Here is a 17,538-nt window from a genome sequence, read left to right on the forward strand (position 1 = left end):
GACCCCAACATCCCCTCCTGTAACACGGCCACTCAGACCCCAACCCCCCTCCTGCAACACGGCCACTCAGACCCCAACCCCCCTCCTGCAACATGGCCACTCAGACCAGATCAGAAGCCAACACCCCTCTGACTAACTTCATCCAAACCCACTGATGTCTTAATATGATGGACTGTCTTGATAAACTACGACAGGAAAAAAATCCTGTATGTCAATCTTCTTACCAAATGAATCCTGCTTAAAATCATCAACCTGTGTAATGTGAACAGAGAACCTGACTGGGACTCACCCTGAGATGATAGATCTACATTGATGGAGATATCCTGTATCAAACTCTTCCTCCATTCCTCCATCCTCATCAGGCAGCTCCATGGAATCGCAGCCCTCCGGCTCCCCCCATTGACTCCAACTCCTCCCCATCATCACCCTGTGTGTCTGTAATTACACTGGCCACTAAACAACTTCTACACTATTACTACAATACTACTACTACTACTACTACTACTACACTACTACTATCACTACTACTACTACACTACTACTACTACAACACTACTACTACTACTACAACACTACTACACTACTACTACAATACCTCTACTACTACACTACTACTACTACTGCACTACTACTACTACTACACTACTACTACTACTACACCACTACTACTACTACTACTACTACTACTACTACTACTAAACTGCTACCAGTAACAGCGTAACCTACGTTGCTAGCTACCATGACATTGACTAAAGCCGGTGGGAGTACCGTTGAGGACAGTGGTGTCTCTCTATCACACGTGAAGGATCTTTTAAACGTTCTACAAGCAGTTGTTACAACAACAAGAAAATAGCTACAAGTTTTTTGTCCAAATACTGGTGGAGTCAACTAATAGAAGAATGGACGACCTGACCAGAGAGGTCCAGGACCTGAAGAACAGTTTGACCAGAGAGGTCCAGGACCTGAAGAACAGTTTGACCAGAGAGGTCCAGGACCTGAAGAACAGTTTGACCAGAGAGGTCCAGGACCTGAAGAACAGTTTGACCAGAGAGGTCCAGGACCTGAAGAACAGTTTGACCAGAGAGGTCCAGGACCTGAAGAACAGTTTGACCAGAGAGGTCCAGGACCTGAAGAACAGTTTGACCAGAGAGGTCCAGGACCTGAAGAACAGTTTGACCAGAGAGGTCCAGGACCTGGAGAACAGTTTGACCAGAGAGGTCCAGGACCTGAAGAACAGTTTGACCAGAGAGGTCCAGGACCTGAAGAACAGTTTGACCAGAGAGGTCCAGGACCTGAAGAACAGTTTGACCAGAGAGGTCCAGGACCTGAAGAACAGTTTGACCAGAGAGGTCCAGGACCTGAAGAACAGTTTAAAGTTCTCCCAGGGTCAGCTCGATGAGTTGAAACAGGAGAACGGCAAGATGACAGCAATCTGTAAGTCATTGAGAGAGGACATCAGTTCTGTGTGTGAATCCATGATAACAATGAGGGACAATCAAGGCTGAACAACATGGTTGTGGACGGAATTGCAGAATCTCCACATGAGACCTGGACGGAGTCTGAGGACAAAGTGAGGGAAATGATCTCTAAGAAATTGAAGATGGACCACAGGAAGGTTCAGGTGGAGAGGGCCCACAGAACTGGAAAACCCACCACTGGCCCAGGTGACAGGCCCAGGCCGATAGTGGTCAAGTTCCTGAGGTTCAAGGACAAGGTAGCTGTTCCGGAAAGAGCCAAGAACTTGAGAGGAACCCCACAACACAGACACACACACACACCAACTGATTAATGGACTGCTGAATGTATATTGTTTTCTCTTGCTTTGTTTGCTCTTTTCCATATTATGTCTATCTCTGATAAGCTGCCCAGGAAAGGGCTGAAAATAGCCCATATTAATATATGTAGCCTTAGAAATAAGGTTCATGAAATCAATAACTTGCTAACATCAGATAACATTCATACTGTAAATTAGCAATTTCTGAGACTCACTTAGATAATTAATTTGATGATACAGCAGCAGCAATACAAGGATATAACATCTATAGAAGAGACAGAAATGCTTATGGGGGAGGTGTTGCTGTATATATTCAGAGCCATATCCCTGTAATGCTTAGAGAAGATCTTATGTCAAGTGTTATTGAAGTGTTGTGGTTGCTGGTTCACTTGCCACATCTAAAGCGTTTTCTTTTGGGGTGTTGCTATAGGCCATCAAGTGCTAACAGTCAGTATCTAAATAATATGTGTGAAATGCTTGATAGTGTTTGTGATGTAAACAGAGAGGTCTACTTTCATGGGGACCTGAATATTGACTGATGTCTGCTCAAGAGGAAGCTTCTTACTGTAACCAGTGGCTGTAATCTGGTTCAGGTTATTAATCAACCTACCAGGGTGTTTACAAACACTACAGGAACAAGATCATCCACATGTATTGATCACATTTTTACTAATACTGTAGAACTTTGTTCTAAAGCTGTATCCGTACCCATTGGATGCAGTGATCACAATATAGTGGCTATATCCAGGAAAGACAAAGTTCCAAAAGCTGGGCCTAAAATACTATATAAAAATATATTTTGCTGTGACTCTTATGTGGATGATGTTAAAATATTTGTTGGTCTGATGTGATTAATAAAGAGCACTGTTAGAACTGTTAAGGCTCCATTGATTGATGAGGAATTTAAAAACTGTATGGTTGAAAGAGATGAGGCAGAAGGAGTGGCTAATAAGTCTGGCTACACATCTGACTGGCTGACTTACTGCAAATTGAAAAATGATGTGACTAAACTCAACAAAAAGAAGAAGAAACTGTATTATGAAGCCAATCTTTGGAGTGCTTTAAATGAAAATATGAGCAGCAAGACAACTCCATCTTTCATCGAATCAGACGGCTTATTCATCACAAAACCATTTGATGTTGAAAATTATTTTAATTATTACTTAATTGGCAAAGTGGGCAAATTTAGGCAGGACATGCCAACAATGAACAGTGAACCATCGAATTCATGCATAAAAAAACCAATAATGAAAGAAAAGCATTGCAAGTTTGAATTTTGTAAAGTTAGAGGTGGGAGGGGTGGAAAACGTATCGTTATCGGTCAATAATGACAAACCTCCTGGCATTGACAACTTAGATGGAAAGCTACTGAGATGGTAGCTGCCTCTATAGCCACTCCTATCTGTCATATCTTTAATCTGAGCCTAGAGGAAAGTCTTTGTCCTCAGGCCTGGAGGGAAGACAAAGTAATTCCGCTACTTCTGTACTTTTTCTGTACTAGAACATGAAAAAACGGTTCGGTATTTTTGTTACTTTCGGTAATTCTGTCAAATGTGTCTCTCAGATCAAGCCTGTATATCAGCGCAGCCGACCCCTTATTTAAGCACACATTGCCTGCCCCACTTGCTCACTGCTGGCTCTACCCTGTCATGAGGAACCACTGAACTCACTGGTCTACATCACGTTAGCTCCCCACTCACTGGGAGTCTGGTCTGCATCATGTTAGCTCCCCACTCACTGGGAGTCTGGGCTGCATCATGTTAGCTCCCCACTCACTGGGAGTCTGGTCTGCATCACGTTAGCTCCCCACTCACTGGGAGTCTGGGCTGCATCATGTTAGCTCCCCACTCACTGGGAGTCTGGTCTGGATCATGTTAGCTCCCCACTCACTGGGAGTCTGGTCTGCATCACGTTAGCTCCCCACTCACTGGGAGTCTGGGCTGCATCATGTTAGCTCCCCACTCACTGGGAGTCTGGTCTGGATCATGTTAGCTCCCCACTCACTGGGAGTCTGGGCTGCATCATGTTAGCTCCCCACTCACTGGGAGTCTGGTCTGGATCATGTTAGCTCCCCACTCACTGGGAGTCTGGTCTGCATCATGTTAGTTAACCACTCACTGGGAGTCTGGTCTGCATCACGTTACCTCCCAACTCACTGGGAGTCTGGTCTACATCATGTTACCTCCCAACTCACTGGGAGTCTGGGCTGCAGCATGTTAGCTCCCCACTCACTGGGAGTCTGGTCTACAGCATGTTACCTCCCAACTCACTGGGAGTCTGGTCTGCATCACGTTACCTCCCCACTCACTGGGAGTCTGGGCTGCAGCATGTTAGTTAACCACTCATGCTGCACAGAAGTTAACACACTTGAATAATGCGACACGGCGGCACGTAGAAATGTTGAAACTGTTCATTACTGTTCGCAAAAACAATGTCCATACAGGCTAGAACACTTCACAATGCAAGAAGATACCGGTAGCTTCCAGCAATTGTAGGCTAACGGTCCTTGCTATGATAGCTGACAGCTAAAGCTAACATCAATTCACTACCCTAGTACTTTGTTTTTGATAATATGCTAACCATAACGCAAAATATGCTGATTTCAAAGCTGATTGCCACCAAAATCTTTGTTCATTCACTTATTCAGTCTCTCTCTCACGTCTCTCCGAAATATGATCTATTGCCTCAGCAAACTGACTGTGCTCCGAAGGGCCGCCCCCCTCTTGCCTTGACATCATTACTGGTTAAAGAGACAAAGCACATTATTTCTATGTTATTGATCATAACAATCAAATAAGTTCCAAATGGAAGGGAAACAGACTGGAGCCCCATGAAACATGCATCCACCTGTATTATGAATAGGTCTAGGCTGCATCTTGATTTACCCAGTTTATCAGTAGAGATTTACCATTCAAATAAATGATTACCATTATGTTGTTATGTAGGTAGATTGGTAAAAGGTCAAAACAAAGTCGGATTGATTGTGTGATTGATTCCTTAATGCATACATGACTGTCTCTGACGTAAAACATGTCAAATGTAATGATGTTGAACTGTAATGTAATGATATTGAACTGTAATGTAATGATGTTGAACTGTAATGTAATGATATTGAACTGTAATGTAATGATGTTGAACTGTAATGTAATGATGTTGAACTGTAATGTAATGATGTTGAACTGTAATGTAATGATGTTGAACTGTAATGTAATGATGTTGAACTGTAATGATGTTGAACTGTAATGTAATGATGTTGAACTGTAATGTAATGATGTTGTAATGTAATGATATTGAACCATAATGTAATGATATTGAACCATAATGTAATGATGTTGAACTGTAATGTAATGATGTTGAACTGTAATGTAATGATATTGAACTGTAATGTAATGATGTTGAACTGTAATGTAATGATGTTGAACTGTAATGTAATGATGTTGAACCATAATGTAATGATGTTGAACTGTAATGTAATGATGTTGAACTGTAATGTAATGATGTTGTAATGTAATGATATTGAACTGTAATGTAATGATGTTGTAATGTAATGATGTTGAACTGTAATGTAATGATGTTGTAATGTAATGATATTGAACTGTAATGTAATGATGTTGAACTGTAATGTAATGATGTTGAACTGTAATGTAATGATGTTGAACTGTAATGTAATGATGTTGAACTGTAATGTAATGATGTTGAACTGTAATGTAATGATATTGAACTGTAATGTAATGATGTTGAACTGTAATGTAATGATGTTGAACTGTAATGTAATGATGTTGAACCATAATGTAATGAAGTTGAACTGTAATGATGTTGAACTGTAATGTAATGATGTTGAACTGTAATGTAATGATGTTGAACTGTAATGTAATGATGTTGAACTGTAATGTAATGATGTTGAACTGTAATGATGTTGTAATGTAATGATGTTGAACTGTAATGTAATGATGTTGAACTGTAATGTAATGATGTTGAACTGTAATGATGTTGTAATGTAATGATGTTGAACTGTAATGTAATGATGTTGAACTGTAATGTAATGATGTTGAACTGTAATGTAATGATGTTGAACTGTAATGATGTTGTAATGTAATGATGTTGAACCGTAATGTAATGATGTTGAACTGTAATGTAATGATGTTGAACTGTAATGTAATGATGTTGAACCATAATGTAATGATGTTGAACTGTAATGTAATGATGTTGAACTGTAATGTAATGATATTGAACTGTAATGTAATTATGTTGAACTGTAATGTAATGATGTTGTAATGTAATGATATTGAACTGTAATGTAATGATGTTGAACTGTAATGTAATGATGTTGAACTGTAATGTAATGATGTTGAACCATAATGTAATGATGTTGAACTGTAATGTAATGATGTTGTAATGTAATGATGTTGTAATGTAATGTAATGATGTTGTAATGTAATGATGTTGTAATGTAATGATGTTGTAATGTAATGATATTGAACTGTAATGTAATGATGTTGAACTGTAATGTAATGATATTGAACTGTAATGTAATGATGTTGAACTGTAATGTAATGATGTTGTAATGTAATGATATTGAACTGTAATGTAATGATATTGAACTGTAATGTAATGATGTTGAACTGTAATGTAATGATATTGAACCGTAATGTAATGATATTGAACTGTAATGTAATGATGTTGAACTGTAATGTAATGATGTTGCAATGTAATGATGTTGAACTGTAATGTAATGATGTTGTAATGTAATGATGTTGTAATGTAATGATGTTGAACTGTAATGTAATGATGTTGAACTGTAATGTAATGATGTTGAACTGTAATGTAATGATGTTGAACTGTAATGTAATGATATTGAACTGTAATGTAATGATGTTGAACTGTAATGTAATGATGTTGTAATGTAATGATGTTGAACTGTAATGTAATGATGTTGAACTGTAATGTAATGATGTTGAACTGTAATGTAATGATGTTGAACTGTAATGTAATGATGTTGAACTGTAATGTAATGATGTTGAACTGTAATGTAATGATGTTGTAATGTAATGATGTTGAACTGTAATGTAATGATGTTGAACTGTAATGTAATGATGTTGAACTGTAATGTAATGATGTTGAACTGTAATGTAATGATGTTGTAATGTAATGATGTTGAACTGTAATGTAATGATGTTGCAATGTAATGATGTTGAACTGTAATGTAATGATGTTGTAATGTAATGATGTTGTAATGTAATGATGTTGAACTGTAATGTAATGATGTTGAACTGTAATGTAATGATGTTGAACTGTAATGTAATGATGTTGAACTGTAATGTAATGATGTTGAACTGTAATGTAATAATGTTGAACTGTAATGTAATGATGTTGAACTGTAATGTAATGATGTTGAACTGTAATGATGTTGTAATGTAATGATGTTGAACTGTAATGTAATGATGCAGTCTAGTCAGTACGCCACGCGTGACCTGTTAAGTCTAGTCAGTACGCCACTCGTGACCTGTTAAGTCTAGTCTTGAGTGTGTAAATGTTGCTCCATCCAAATTGAGAATTTCATCCTCTAACAATTTGCTGGTAAACAAGCTATTGAATTCATCATTTACTCCTGTATTGATCAGATCATCATTTACTCCTGTATTGATCAGATCATCATTCATCCTGGAACCATTTATTAATTTGACTATTTTTATTATTCAACTTTGACCTGTTGTTGTGTTTCTCTGATACCAGCTCTAGAAAACGTTACCAATTCATGAATCTGATATTAGGCTCATCAGATATACAGAACCTTTAGATAAATCAATTATTACTATTTTTGACTTATAGTGTTATTGTGAAGATAACTCCTAAGTCAGGTCTTCTTAGAAGACAATTTTTGTCCAATAATTGACTGATAACGAATATGAATCATCCTAGAGACGGTCATAATTTATAGTAATAATTTGACCAATATCCCCTAGAGAGACTCTCTGCACTTTAGAGATGATTTGCACTGACTACCCACACACACCAAACCCTCACCCACACACCCAACCCTCACCCACACATCCAACCCACACACACCCAACCCTCACCCACACACCCAACCCTCACCCACACACACCAAACCCTCACCCACACACTAAACCCTCACCCACACATCAAACCCTCACCCACACATCCAACCCTCACCCACACACACCAAACCCTCACCCACACACCCAACCCTCACCCACACATCCAACCCTCACCCACACATCCAACCCTCACCCACACACACCAAACCCTCACCCACACACCCAACCCTCACCCACACATCCAACCCTCACCCACACACCCAACCCTCACCCACACACCCAACCCTCACCCACACACCCAACCCTCACCCACACATCCAACCCTCACCCACACACACCAAACCCTCACCCACACATCCAACCCTCACCCACACACCCAACCCTCACCCACACATCCAACCCTCACCCACACACCCAACCCTCACCCACACATCCAACCCTCACCCACACACACCAAACCCTCACCCACACATCCAACCCTCACCCACACATCCAACCCTCACCCACACACCCAACCCTCACCCACACATCCAACCCTCACCCACACATCCAACCCTACCCACACATCCAACCCTCACCCACACATCCAATCCTCACCCACACACCCAACCCTCACCCACACATCCAAACCTCACCCACACACCCAACCCTCACCCACACATCCAACCCTCACCCACACATCCAACCCTCACCCACACATTCAACCCTCACCCACACATCCAACCCTCACCCACACACCCAACCCTCACCCACACATCCAACCCTCACCCATAAACACACATCCAAACCTCACCCACACACCCAACCCTCACCCACACACCCAACCCTCACCCACACATCCAACCCTCACCCACACACCCAACCCTCACCCACACATCCAACCCTCACCCACACACCCAACCCTCACCCACACATACAACCCTCACCCACACATCCAACCCTCACCCACACATCCAACCCTCACCCACACACCCAACCCTCACACCCAACCCTCACCCACACACCCAACCCTCACCCACACACCCAACCCTCACCCACACACACCAAACCCTCACCCACACATCCAATAACAGGTTCTAACAGGCTGTAACAGGTTCTAACAGGCTGTAACGGGTTCTAACAGGCTGTAACAGGTTCTAGTCAGTACGCCGCGCGTGACCTGTTAAGTCTAGTCAGTACGCCACGCGTGACCTGTTAAGTCTAGTCTTGAGTGTGTAAATGTTGCTCCATCCAAATTGAGAATATCATCCTCTAACAATTTGCTGGTAAACAAGCTATTGAATTCATCATTTACTCCTGTATTGATCAGATCATCATTTACTCCTGTATTGATCAGATCATCATTCAGGCTGTAACAGGTTCTAACAGCCTGTAACAGGTTCTAACAGGCTATAACAGGTTCTAACAGGCTATAACAGGTTCTAACAGGCTAGAAGAGGTTATAGATAGACTAGTGTCCTTCATCAGAAGTAACTGACTGTTGATTTATTCAGTGTGTGTGTGTGTGTGTGTGTGTGTGTTTGCGTGTGTGTGTGTGTGTGTATGTGTGTGTATGTTTGCTGTGTGTGTGTTTTTCTCCAGTATCGTCAGTGTGAAGGAGACCAGGCTAACATCTCTAGTGGCCAACATCTTCGTCGGAGTGTCAGTGTTTCTGCTACCAGTTCCTCTCCAGTGGATCCCCAAACCTGTCCTCTACGGGCTCTTCCTTTACATCGCACTCACATCTATAGAGGGGAACCAGATGTGTGACCGCATGGCCCTGCTTCTCAAAGAACAGGTTAATGACCACATGGTGACCACATGGCCCTGCTTCTCAAAGAACAGGTTAATGACCACATGGCCCTGCTTCTCAAGAACAGGTTAATGACCACATGGCCCTGCTTCTCAAAGAACAGGTTAATGACCACATGGCCCTGCTTCTCAAAGAACAGGTTAATGACCACATGGCCCTGCTTCTCAAGAACAGGTTAATGACCACATGGTCCTGCTTCTCAAAGAACAGGTTAATGACCACATGGTGACCACATGGCCCTGCTTCTCAAGAACAGGTTAATGACCACATGGTGACCACATGGCCCTGCTTCTCAAGAACAGGTTAATGACCACATGGTGACCACATGGCCCTGCTTCTCAAAGAACAGGTTAATGACCACATGGTGACCACATGGCCCTGCTTCTCAAAGAACAGGTTAATGACCACATTTACATTTTAGTCATTTAGCAGACGCTCTTATCCAGAGCGACTTACAGTTAGTGAATACATTATTTTATTTTTTATACTGGCCCCCCGTGGGAAACGAACCCACAACCCTGGCGTTGCAAACGCCATGGTCCATCAACTGAGCTACATCCCTGCCGGCCATTCCCTCCCCTACCCTGGACGACGCTGGGCCAATTGTGCGCCGCCCATGAGTCTCCCGGTCTCGGCCGGCTGCGACAGAGCCTGGACTCGAACCAGGATCTCTAGTGCCACAGTTAGCACTGCGATGCAGTGCCTTAGACCACTGCGCCACTCAGGAGACAAGGTGACCACATGGCCCTGCTTCTCAAGAACAGGGCAGGGCCACATATTGACTACACGTCTATTGGTGGGTTATTGTAATGGCCACAGGGCTTTGCAGATCAAAACAACGGTATTATCCTTTACGCACAGTTTAAACCAGCACATCTTTTGGAGACCACCGACCAACAGATGGCACTGTTAAATCAGTAAACAAGTTCATTGGTCTCTCTCTCTCTCTCCTCTCCTCTCCTCTCCTCTCCTCTCCTCTCCTCTCCTCTCCTCTCCTCTCCTCTCCTCTCCTCTCCTCTCCTCTCCTCTCCTCTCCTCTCCTCTCCTCTCCTCTCCTCTCCTCTCACCTCCCCCTAGACATCCTACCCACCTGCCCACTACATCCGTAAGGTCCCCCAGAGGAAGATCCACTTCTTCACCTTCCTGCAGATGATGCAGTTACTTGTGCTGTGTGGCTTTGGCATGTCCCCTCTACCCTACATGAAGATGACGTTCCCTCTCCTTATGGTACTGCTTATCCCTATCAGGTACAACACAGTGTATATTACACCACACACTAGGTAGTACACTAAGGCATGTCCCCTCTACCCTACATGAAGATGACGTTCCCTCTCCTTATGGTACTGCTTGTACCTATCAGGTACAACACAGTGTATATTACACCACACACTAGGTAGTACACTAAGGCATGTCCCCTCTACCCTACATGAAGATGACGTTCCCTCTCCTTATGGTACTGCTATCAGGTACTAGATACTGTACACGGTACTTTATAAAATGGATGCTGGCTGGAACCTTACGTAACCCCGCCCACTTGACCCAGTTATTGATCAAACATGTCCTTCAACTTCCTTCCTGACAAACAGGCAAAACCATCGTTAAATATGAATTACATTTGTCAAAACTATTACATTAAGTACACAGAATTCGAAAGATACAGTGGGGAGAACAAGTATTTGATACACTGCCGATTTTGCAGGTTTTCCTACTTACAAAGCATGTAGAGGTCTGTAATTTTTATCATAGGTACACTTCAACTGTGAGAGACGGAATCTAAAACAAAAATCCAGAAAATCACATTGTATGATTTTTATGTAATTAATTTGCATTTTATTGCATGACATAAGTATTTGATACATCAGAAAAGCAGAAGTTAATATTTGGTACAGAAACCTTTGTTTGCAATTACAGAGATCATACGTTTCCTGTAGGTCTTGACCAGGTTTGCACACACTGCAGCAGGGATTTTGGCCCACTCCTCCATACAGACCTTCTCCAGATCCTTCAGGTTTCGGGGCTGTCGCTGGGCAATACGGACTTTCAGCTCCCTCCAAAGATTTTCTATTGGGTTCAGGTCTGGAGACTGGCTAGGCCACTCCAGGACCTTGAGATGCTTCTTACGGAGCCACTCCTTAGTTGCCCTGACTGTGTGTTTCGGGTCGTTGTCATGCCGGAAGACCCAGCCACGACCCATCTTCAATGCTCTTACTGAGGAAAGGAGGTTGTTGGCCAAGATCTCGCGATACATGGCCCCATCCATCCTCCCCTCAATACGGTGCAGTCGTCCTGTCCCCTTTGCAGAAAAGCATGAGCATGCTTTGTAATGTTTCTAAAACAATAAATGTATTACTAGTAAGAAGTAATATGGTATATTGTTTAATTTCATTTAACCAAAATATCACGAGACCAAAGAATTCACCTGCCCCTTTAAGGGTGGGTGGTTACCGTGGTAACGTGACTGGAGTCATGTTTGTGCCTATGAGATTGAGAGTCTGACCTGTAGAAGAGATGTCTTCTCTTCCCTGGCAGTTGAATCTCAAACATTGAAAAACAACCTAGCTTGTGAACTAAACAATGTAAATAGCCAAGAAACACAAGGACAACGTCTCACTTCAGTGGACTTTCGCTTCAAGTAAATTAGACTAACTGTTATGCCTGTGTATTCATGGATGCCAAGAGAAGCCAGGCATCCCCAAAAAATCTGTGTTTCATAATTGTCCTTTTCCAATTCGCAAGAGGCTGAATATATCTCACAGGAGAAGGCATCCGAGCGAGCGAAACAGCGCCCCCTTTGTCCCTCTAGGTGTAGGCCATCTGATGCTGTCTGGTCCAAATGAGTATGACATTTGTTGCCGCCCGTAGCATTGAAGGCAAGGGAAGCCAGCGAACATCAGGCTTCCCTTGACAAAAAAGTATAAAAAATGTGCCAATCAGCGTTGAGCTAAACTGAGCGAGCTCAACTGTGAATGGTCCTGGCGCACCAAGAAAAAGTATCAAAGGAAGCCAGTTTGGATTTGGCTTCACTCCTTTCAAATCCCATTGAGAGCATACGTCATTGACAGAAACAACTTGAATTGTTGCATCTCGTTGTGTTGTTGTCCTCCAGTGGCTAGCTAGCTAGCTAAAATTGTCATTTTCCTAAATTAGCTATGGATGTAGATAGGGATTTGGACTTAATTCTTCGTACTGGCCAATGATTATAATGGCAATTCTGATCCAACCATTAATCCATACATTGTGCCCCTGGCCTGAGAGGATGGAAGTTCAATATGTAGCTAGATGTAGAAGGCTAATGCTAACTAGCTAACGTTGCCCATGAATGGAAGTTAGGCTAGCTAGCTAGCATTTTAGCCACGTAGCCTCGGACAACAACAAATAAAAGCGTGTTCTGTATGACAGAGTCATAGACCGTTACGTCAACAGGAAAGAGAGGAGGATGACTGTGCACACAGCCACCAGCCAGGCAGTGTTGCAGTGCGAGGTGGGACAGGCTATAGGATTCCTAGTTCTTTTACTTTGTGCGATTTAATTTACCACCTATGAAACAAAACGGCAGAATTACTTTGAAACAGCTACTGCAGCATCTATTTTGCTATAAATGTGATCATACTTTGCTATTTTTATTCACAATTGCGAGTGAAATGCTCCCCCTGTGGAGCCCCGTACCCCAACGGCCGTGCGCCTCCCGAATGTTGTAACAATGCTGAGGGCTCTGTATAGCTCCGCACTGACATGATTGGTTGACGGTAGGTGGGGGCGGGAGGTCCTGTGATTGGTTGACGGTAGGTGGGGGCGGGAGGTCCTGTGATTGGTTGACGGTAGGTGGGGGCGGGAGGTCCTGTGATTGGTTGACGGTAGGTGGGGGCGGGAGGTCCTGTGATTGGTTGACGGTAGGTGGGGGCGGGAGGTCCTGTGATTGGTTGACGGTAGGTGTGGGCGGGAGGTCCTGTGATTGGTTGACGGTAGGTGAGGGCGGGAGGTCCTGTATAAACACAAACTCACTTCCTTGACAACTTCCTTCACAACAGCTCAGCAAAGCCCAAAAAGTTTTAATTACGATGTTGTCATAACATACAACATTAATGTTCTAGACGTTGCAAGAGCGTTCATGTGTCAAGTTTTCCACATGTAATTGATTAAATTACAGTTGTTGTCCATACCAAAAAGTGAAGTGTCACTTACAGCTTACCATGTACAGTAGACTACAGACAATATGTTCCTCCACCTTTTAATGCGGACTGCTATAGATGGTTGTCTACTAACTTCCCTGTTAGCTAGTGATAGGTAGTGATAGGTAGTGGTAGGTAGTGGTAGGTAGTGATAGGTAGTGATAGGTAGTGGTAGGTAGTGATAGGTAGTGATAGGTGGTGATAGGTGGTGATAGGTGGTGATAGGTAGTGATAGGTAGTGATAGGTAGTGGTAGGTAGTGATAGGTGGTGATAGGTAGTGGTAGGTAGTGATAGGTAGTGGTAGGTAGTGATAGGTAGTGATAGGTGGTGATAGGTGGTGATAGGTAGTGATAGGTAGTGGTAGGTAGTGATAGGTAGTGATGGGTAGTGATAGGTAGTGATAGGTAGTGGTAAGTAGTGATAGGTAGTGATAGGTAGTGATAGGTAGTGGTAGGTAGTGGTAGGTAGTGATAGGTAGTGATAGGTAGTGATAGGTGGTGATAGGTAGTGATAGGTAGTGATAGGTAGTGATAGGTGGTGATAGGTAGTGGTAGGTAGTGATAGGTGGTGATAGGTAGTGATAGGTAGTGATAGATGGTGGTAGGTGGTGATAGGTAGTGATAGGTAGTGATAGGTAGTGATAGGTGGTGGTAGGTAGTGGTAGGTAGTGATAGGTAGTGGTAGGTAGTGGTAGGTAGTGATAGGTAGTGGTAGGTAGTGATAGGTAGTGATAGGTAGTGATAGGTAGTGATAGGTAGTGATAGGTAGTGGTAGGTAGTGATAGGTAGTGGTAGGTAGTGGTAGGTAGTGATAGGTGGTGATAGGTAGTGATAGGTAGTGATAGGTAGTGGTAGGTAGTGATAGGTAGTGATAGGTAGTGGTAGGTAGTGGTAGGTAGTGATAGGTAGTGATAGGTGGTGATAGGTAGTGATATGTAGTGGTAGGTAGTGATAGGTAGTGGTAGGTAGTGGTAGGTAGTGGTAGGTAGTGATAGGTGGTGATAGGTAGTGATAGGTAGTGATAGGTAGTGGTAGGTAGTGATAGGTAGTGGTAGGTAGTGGTAGGTAGTGATAGGTAGTGATAGGTAGTGGTAGGTAGTGGTAGGTAGTGATAGGTAGTGATAGGTAGTGGTAGGTAGGGATAGGTAGTGATAGGTAGTGATAGGTAGTGGTAGGTAGTGATAGGTAGTGGTAGGTAGTGATAGGTAGTGATAGGTAGTGGTAGGTAGTGATAGGTAGTGGTAGGTAGTGGTAGGTAGTGATAGGTGGTGATAGGTAGTGGTAGGTAGTGATAGGTAGTGGTAGGTAGTGGTAGGTAGTGATAGGTAGTGGTAGGTAGTGGTAGGTAGTGATAGGTAGTGATAGGTAGTGGTAGGTAGGGATAGGTAGTGATAGGTAGTGATAGGTAGTGATAGGTAGTGGTAGGTATTGATAGGTAGTGGTAGGTAGTGATAGGTAGTGGTAGGTAGTGATAGGTAGTGATAGGTAGTGGTAGGTAGTGGTAGGTAGTGATAGGTAGTGATAGGTAGTGGTAGGTAGTGATAGGTAGTGATAGGTAGTGGTAGGTAGTGATAGGTAGTGATAGGTAGTGGTAGGTAGTGATAGGTAGTGGTAGTGATGCTGGTCCTATTTGAAACATTACCATCTACTAGCAGCATTTACCTGACAGATTCAGCAGCTTGAAAACCCCATTAGAGAAAAAAGCTTGAAAACCCCATTTTTATTTTAGTTTCAGTTTTTGTGTACAATAATAACCTTGGTATGGGACACGAGATAAAGTGCATTCAAGTCCAGGCATGCAATTACTCTCACTGCCATCAGCGTTGACATTGTGTCAAAAGTCTGACGTAAAAAATTATATATTAAATTTTTTCAATATTTTTGGGGAATTGCCATATCTTTCAATTCTGTGCACGTCATTTAATAGTTTTGACAAATGTAATTTATATTTAACGACATTACCAGCTGTTTGTCAAAGCGCCGGAAGCTCAAATACAACCAAAACCAAATTGTCTATCCCTTGTTGCCAAGCTGCATAAGGTGGATACAGTACCCACTAACTGGTAATACATAAGGTGGATACAGTACCCACTAACTGATAATACATAAGGTGGATACAGTACCCACTAACTGATAATACATAAGGTGGATACAGTACCCACTAACTGATAATACATAAGGTGGATACAGTACCCACTAACTGGTAATACATAAGGTGGATACAGTACCCACTAACTGGTAATACATAAGGTGGATACAGTACCCACTAACTGATAATACATAAGGTGGATACAGTACCCACTAACTGGTAATACATAAGGTGGATACAGTACCCAATAACTGATAATACATACGGTGGATACAGTACCCACTAACTGATAATACATAAGGTGGATACAGTACCCACTAACTGGTAATACATAAGGTGGATACAGTACCCTGAGTGGGGCAGTGGTCTAAGGCACTGCATCGCAGTGCTAACTGTGCCACTAGAGATCCTGGTTCGAATCCAGGTTCTGTCGCAGCCGGCCGCGACCGGGAGACCCATGGGGCGGCGCACAATTGGCCCAGCGTCGTCCAGGGCAGGGGAGGGAATGGCCGGCAGGGATGTAGCTCAGTTGATAGAGCATGGCGTTTGCAACGCCAGGGTTGTGGGTTCGATTCCCACGGGGGGCCAGTATAAAAATTAATAATAATATGTATTCACTAACTGTAAGTCGCTCTGGATAAGAGCGTCTGCTAAATGACTAAAATGTAAAATGTAAATGTACCCAATAACTGATAATATATAAGGTAATACATAAGGTGGATACAGTACCCACTAACTGATAATACATAAGGTGGATACAGTACCCACTAACTGGTAATACATAAGGTGGAAACAGTACCCACTAACTGATAATACATAAGGTGGATACAGTACCCACTAACTGGTAATATATAAGGTGGATACAGTACCCACTAACTGATAATACATAAGGTGGATACAGCACCAACTAACTGATAATACAAAAGGTGGATGCATACCCAATAACTGATAATACATACTGTGGATACAGTACCCACTAACTGGTAATACATAAGGTGGATACAGTACCCAATAACTGATAATACATACTGTGGATACAGTACCCACTAACTGGTAATACATAAGGTGGATACATTACCCACTAACTGATAATACATAAGGTGGATACAGTACCCACTAACTGGTAACACATAAGGTGGATACAGTACCCACTAACTGGTAATACATCAGGTGGATACAGTACCCACTAACTGGTAATACATAAGGTGGATACAGTACCCAATAACTTATAATACATACAGTGGATACAGTACCCACTAACTGATAATACATAAGGTGAATACAGTATCCAATAACTTATAATACATACAGTGGATACAGTACCCACTAACTGGTAATACATAAGGTGAATACAGTATCCAATAACTTATAATACATACAGTGGATACAGTACCCACTAACTGGTCATACATAAGGTGGATACAGTACCCACTAACTGATCATATATAAGGTGGATACAGTACCCACTAACTGATAATAGATAAGGTGGATACAGTTCCTACTAACTGATAATACATAAGGTGGAAACAGTATCAACTAACTGATAATACATAAGGTGGATACAGTACCCACTAACTGGTAATACATAAGGTGGATACAGTACCCACTAACTGGTAATACATAAGGTGGATACAGTACCCACTAACTGATAATAC

The 17,538-nt window shown here is 42.5% G+C and overlaps 1 protein-coding gene across 1 annotated transcript in view; it reads left to right on the forward strand.

Annotated features, from left to right (window-relative positions):
* The window catches only part of slc4a11 (solute carrier family 4 member 11), a gene marked incomplete at both ends in the record, with an annotated part of 170,615 nt that overhangs the window by 152,068 nt on the left and 1,009 nt on the right, over positions 1–17,538 (forward strand). The window contains 2 exons of the mRNA XM_084181509.1: positions 9,415–9,610; positions 10,703–10,872. Coding sequence (XP_084037635.1) covers positions 9,415–9,610; positions 10,703–10,872 — 366 coding nt within the window. The remainder of the gene's footprint in view (positions 1–9,414; positions 9,611–10,702; positions 10,873–17,538) is intronic.

Source organism: Coregonus lavaretus (assembly GCF_964263955.1).
Source record: "Coregonus lavaretus genome assembly, chromosome: 18".
Lineage (NCBI taxonomy): Eukaryota > Metazoa > Chordata > Actinopteri > Salmoniformes > Salmonidae > Coregonus > Coregonus lavaretus.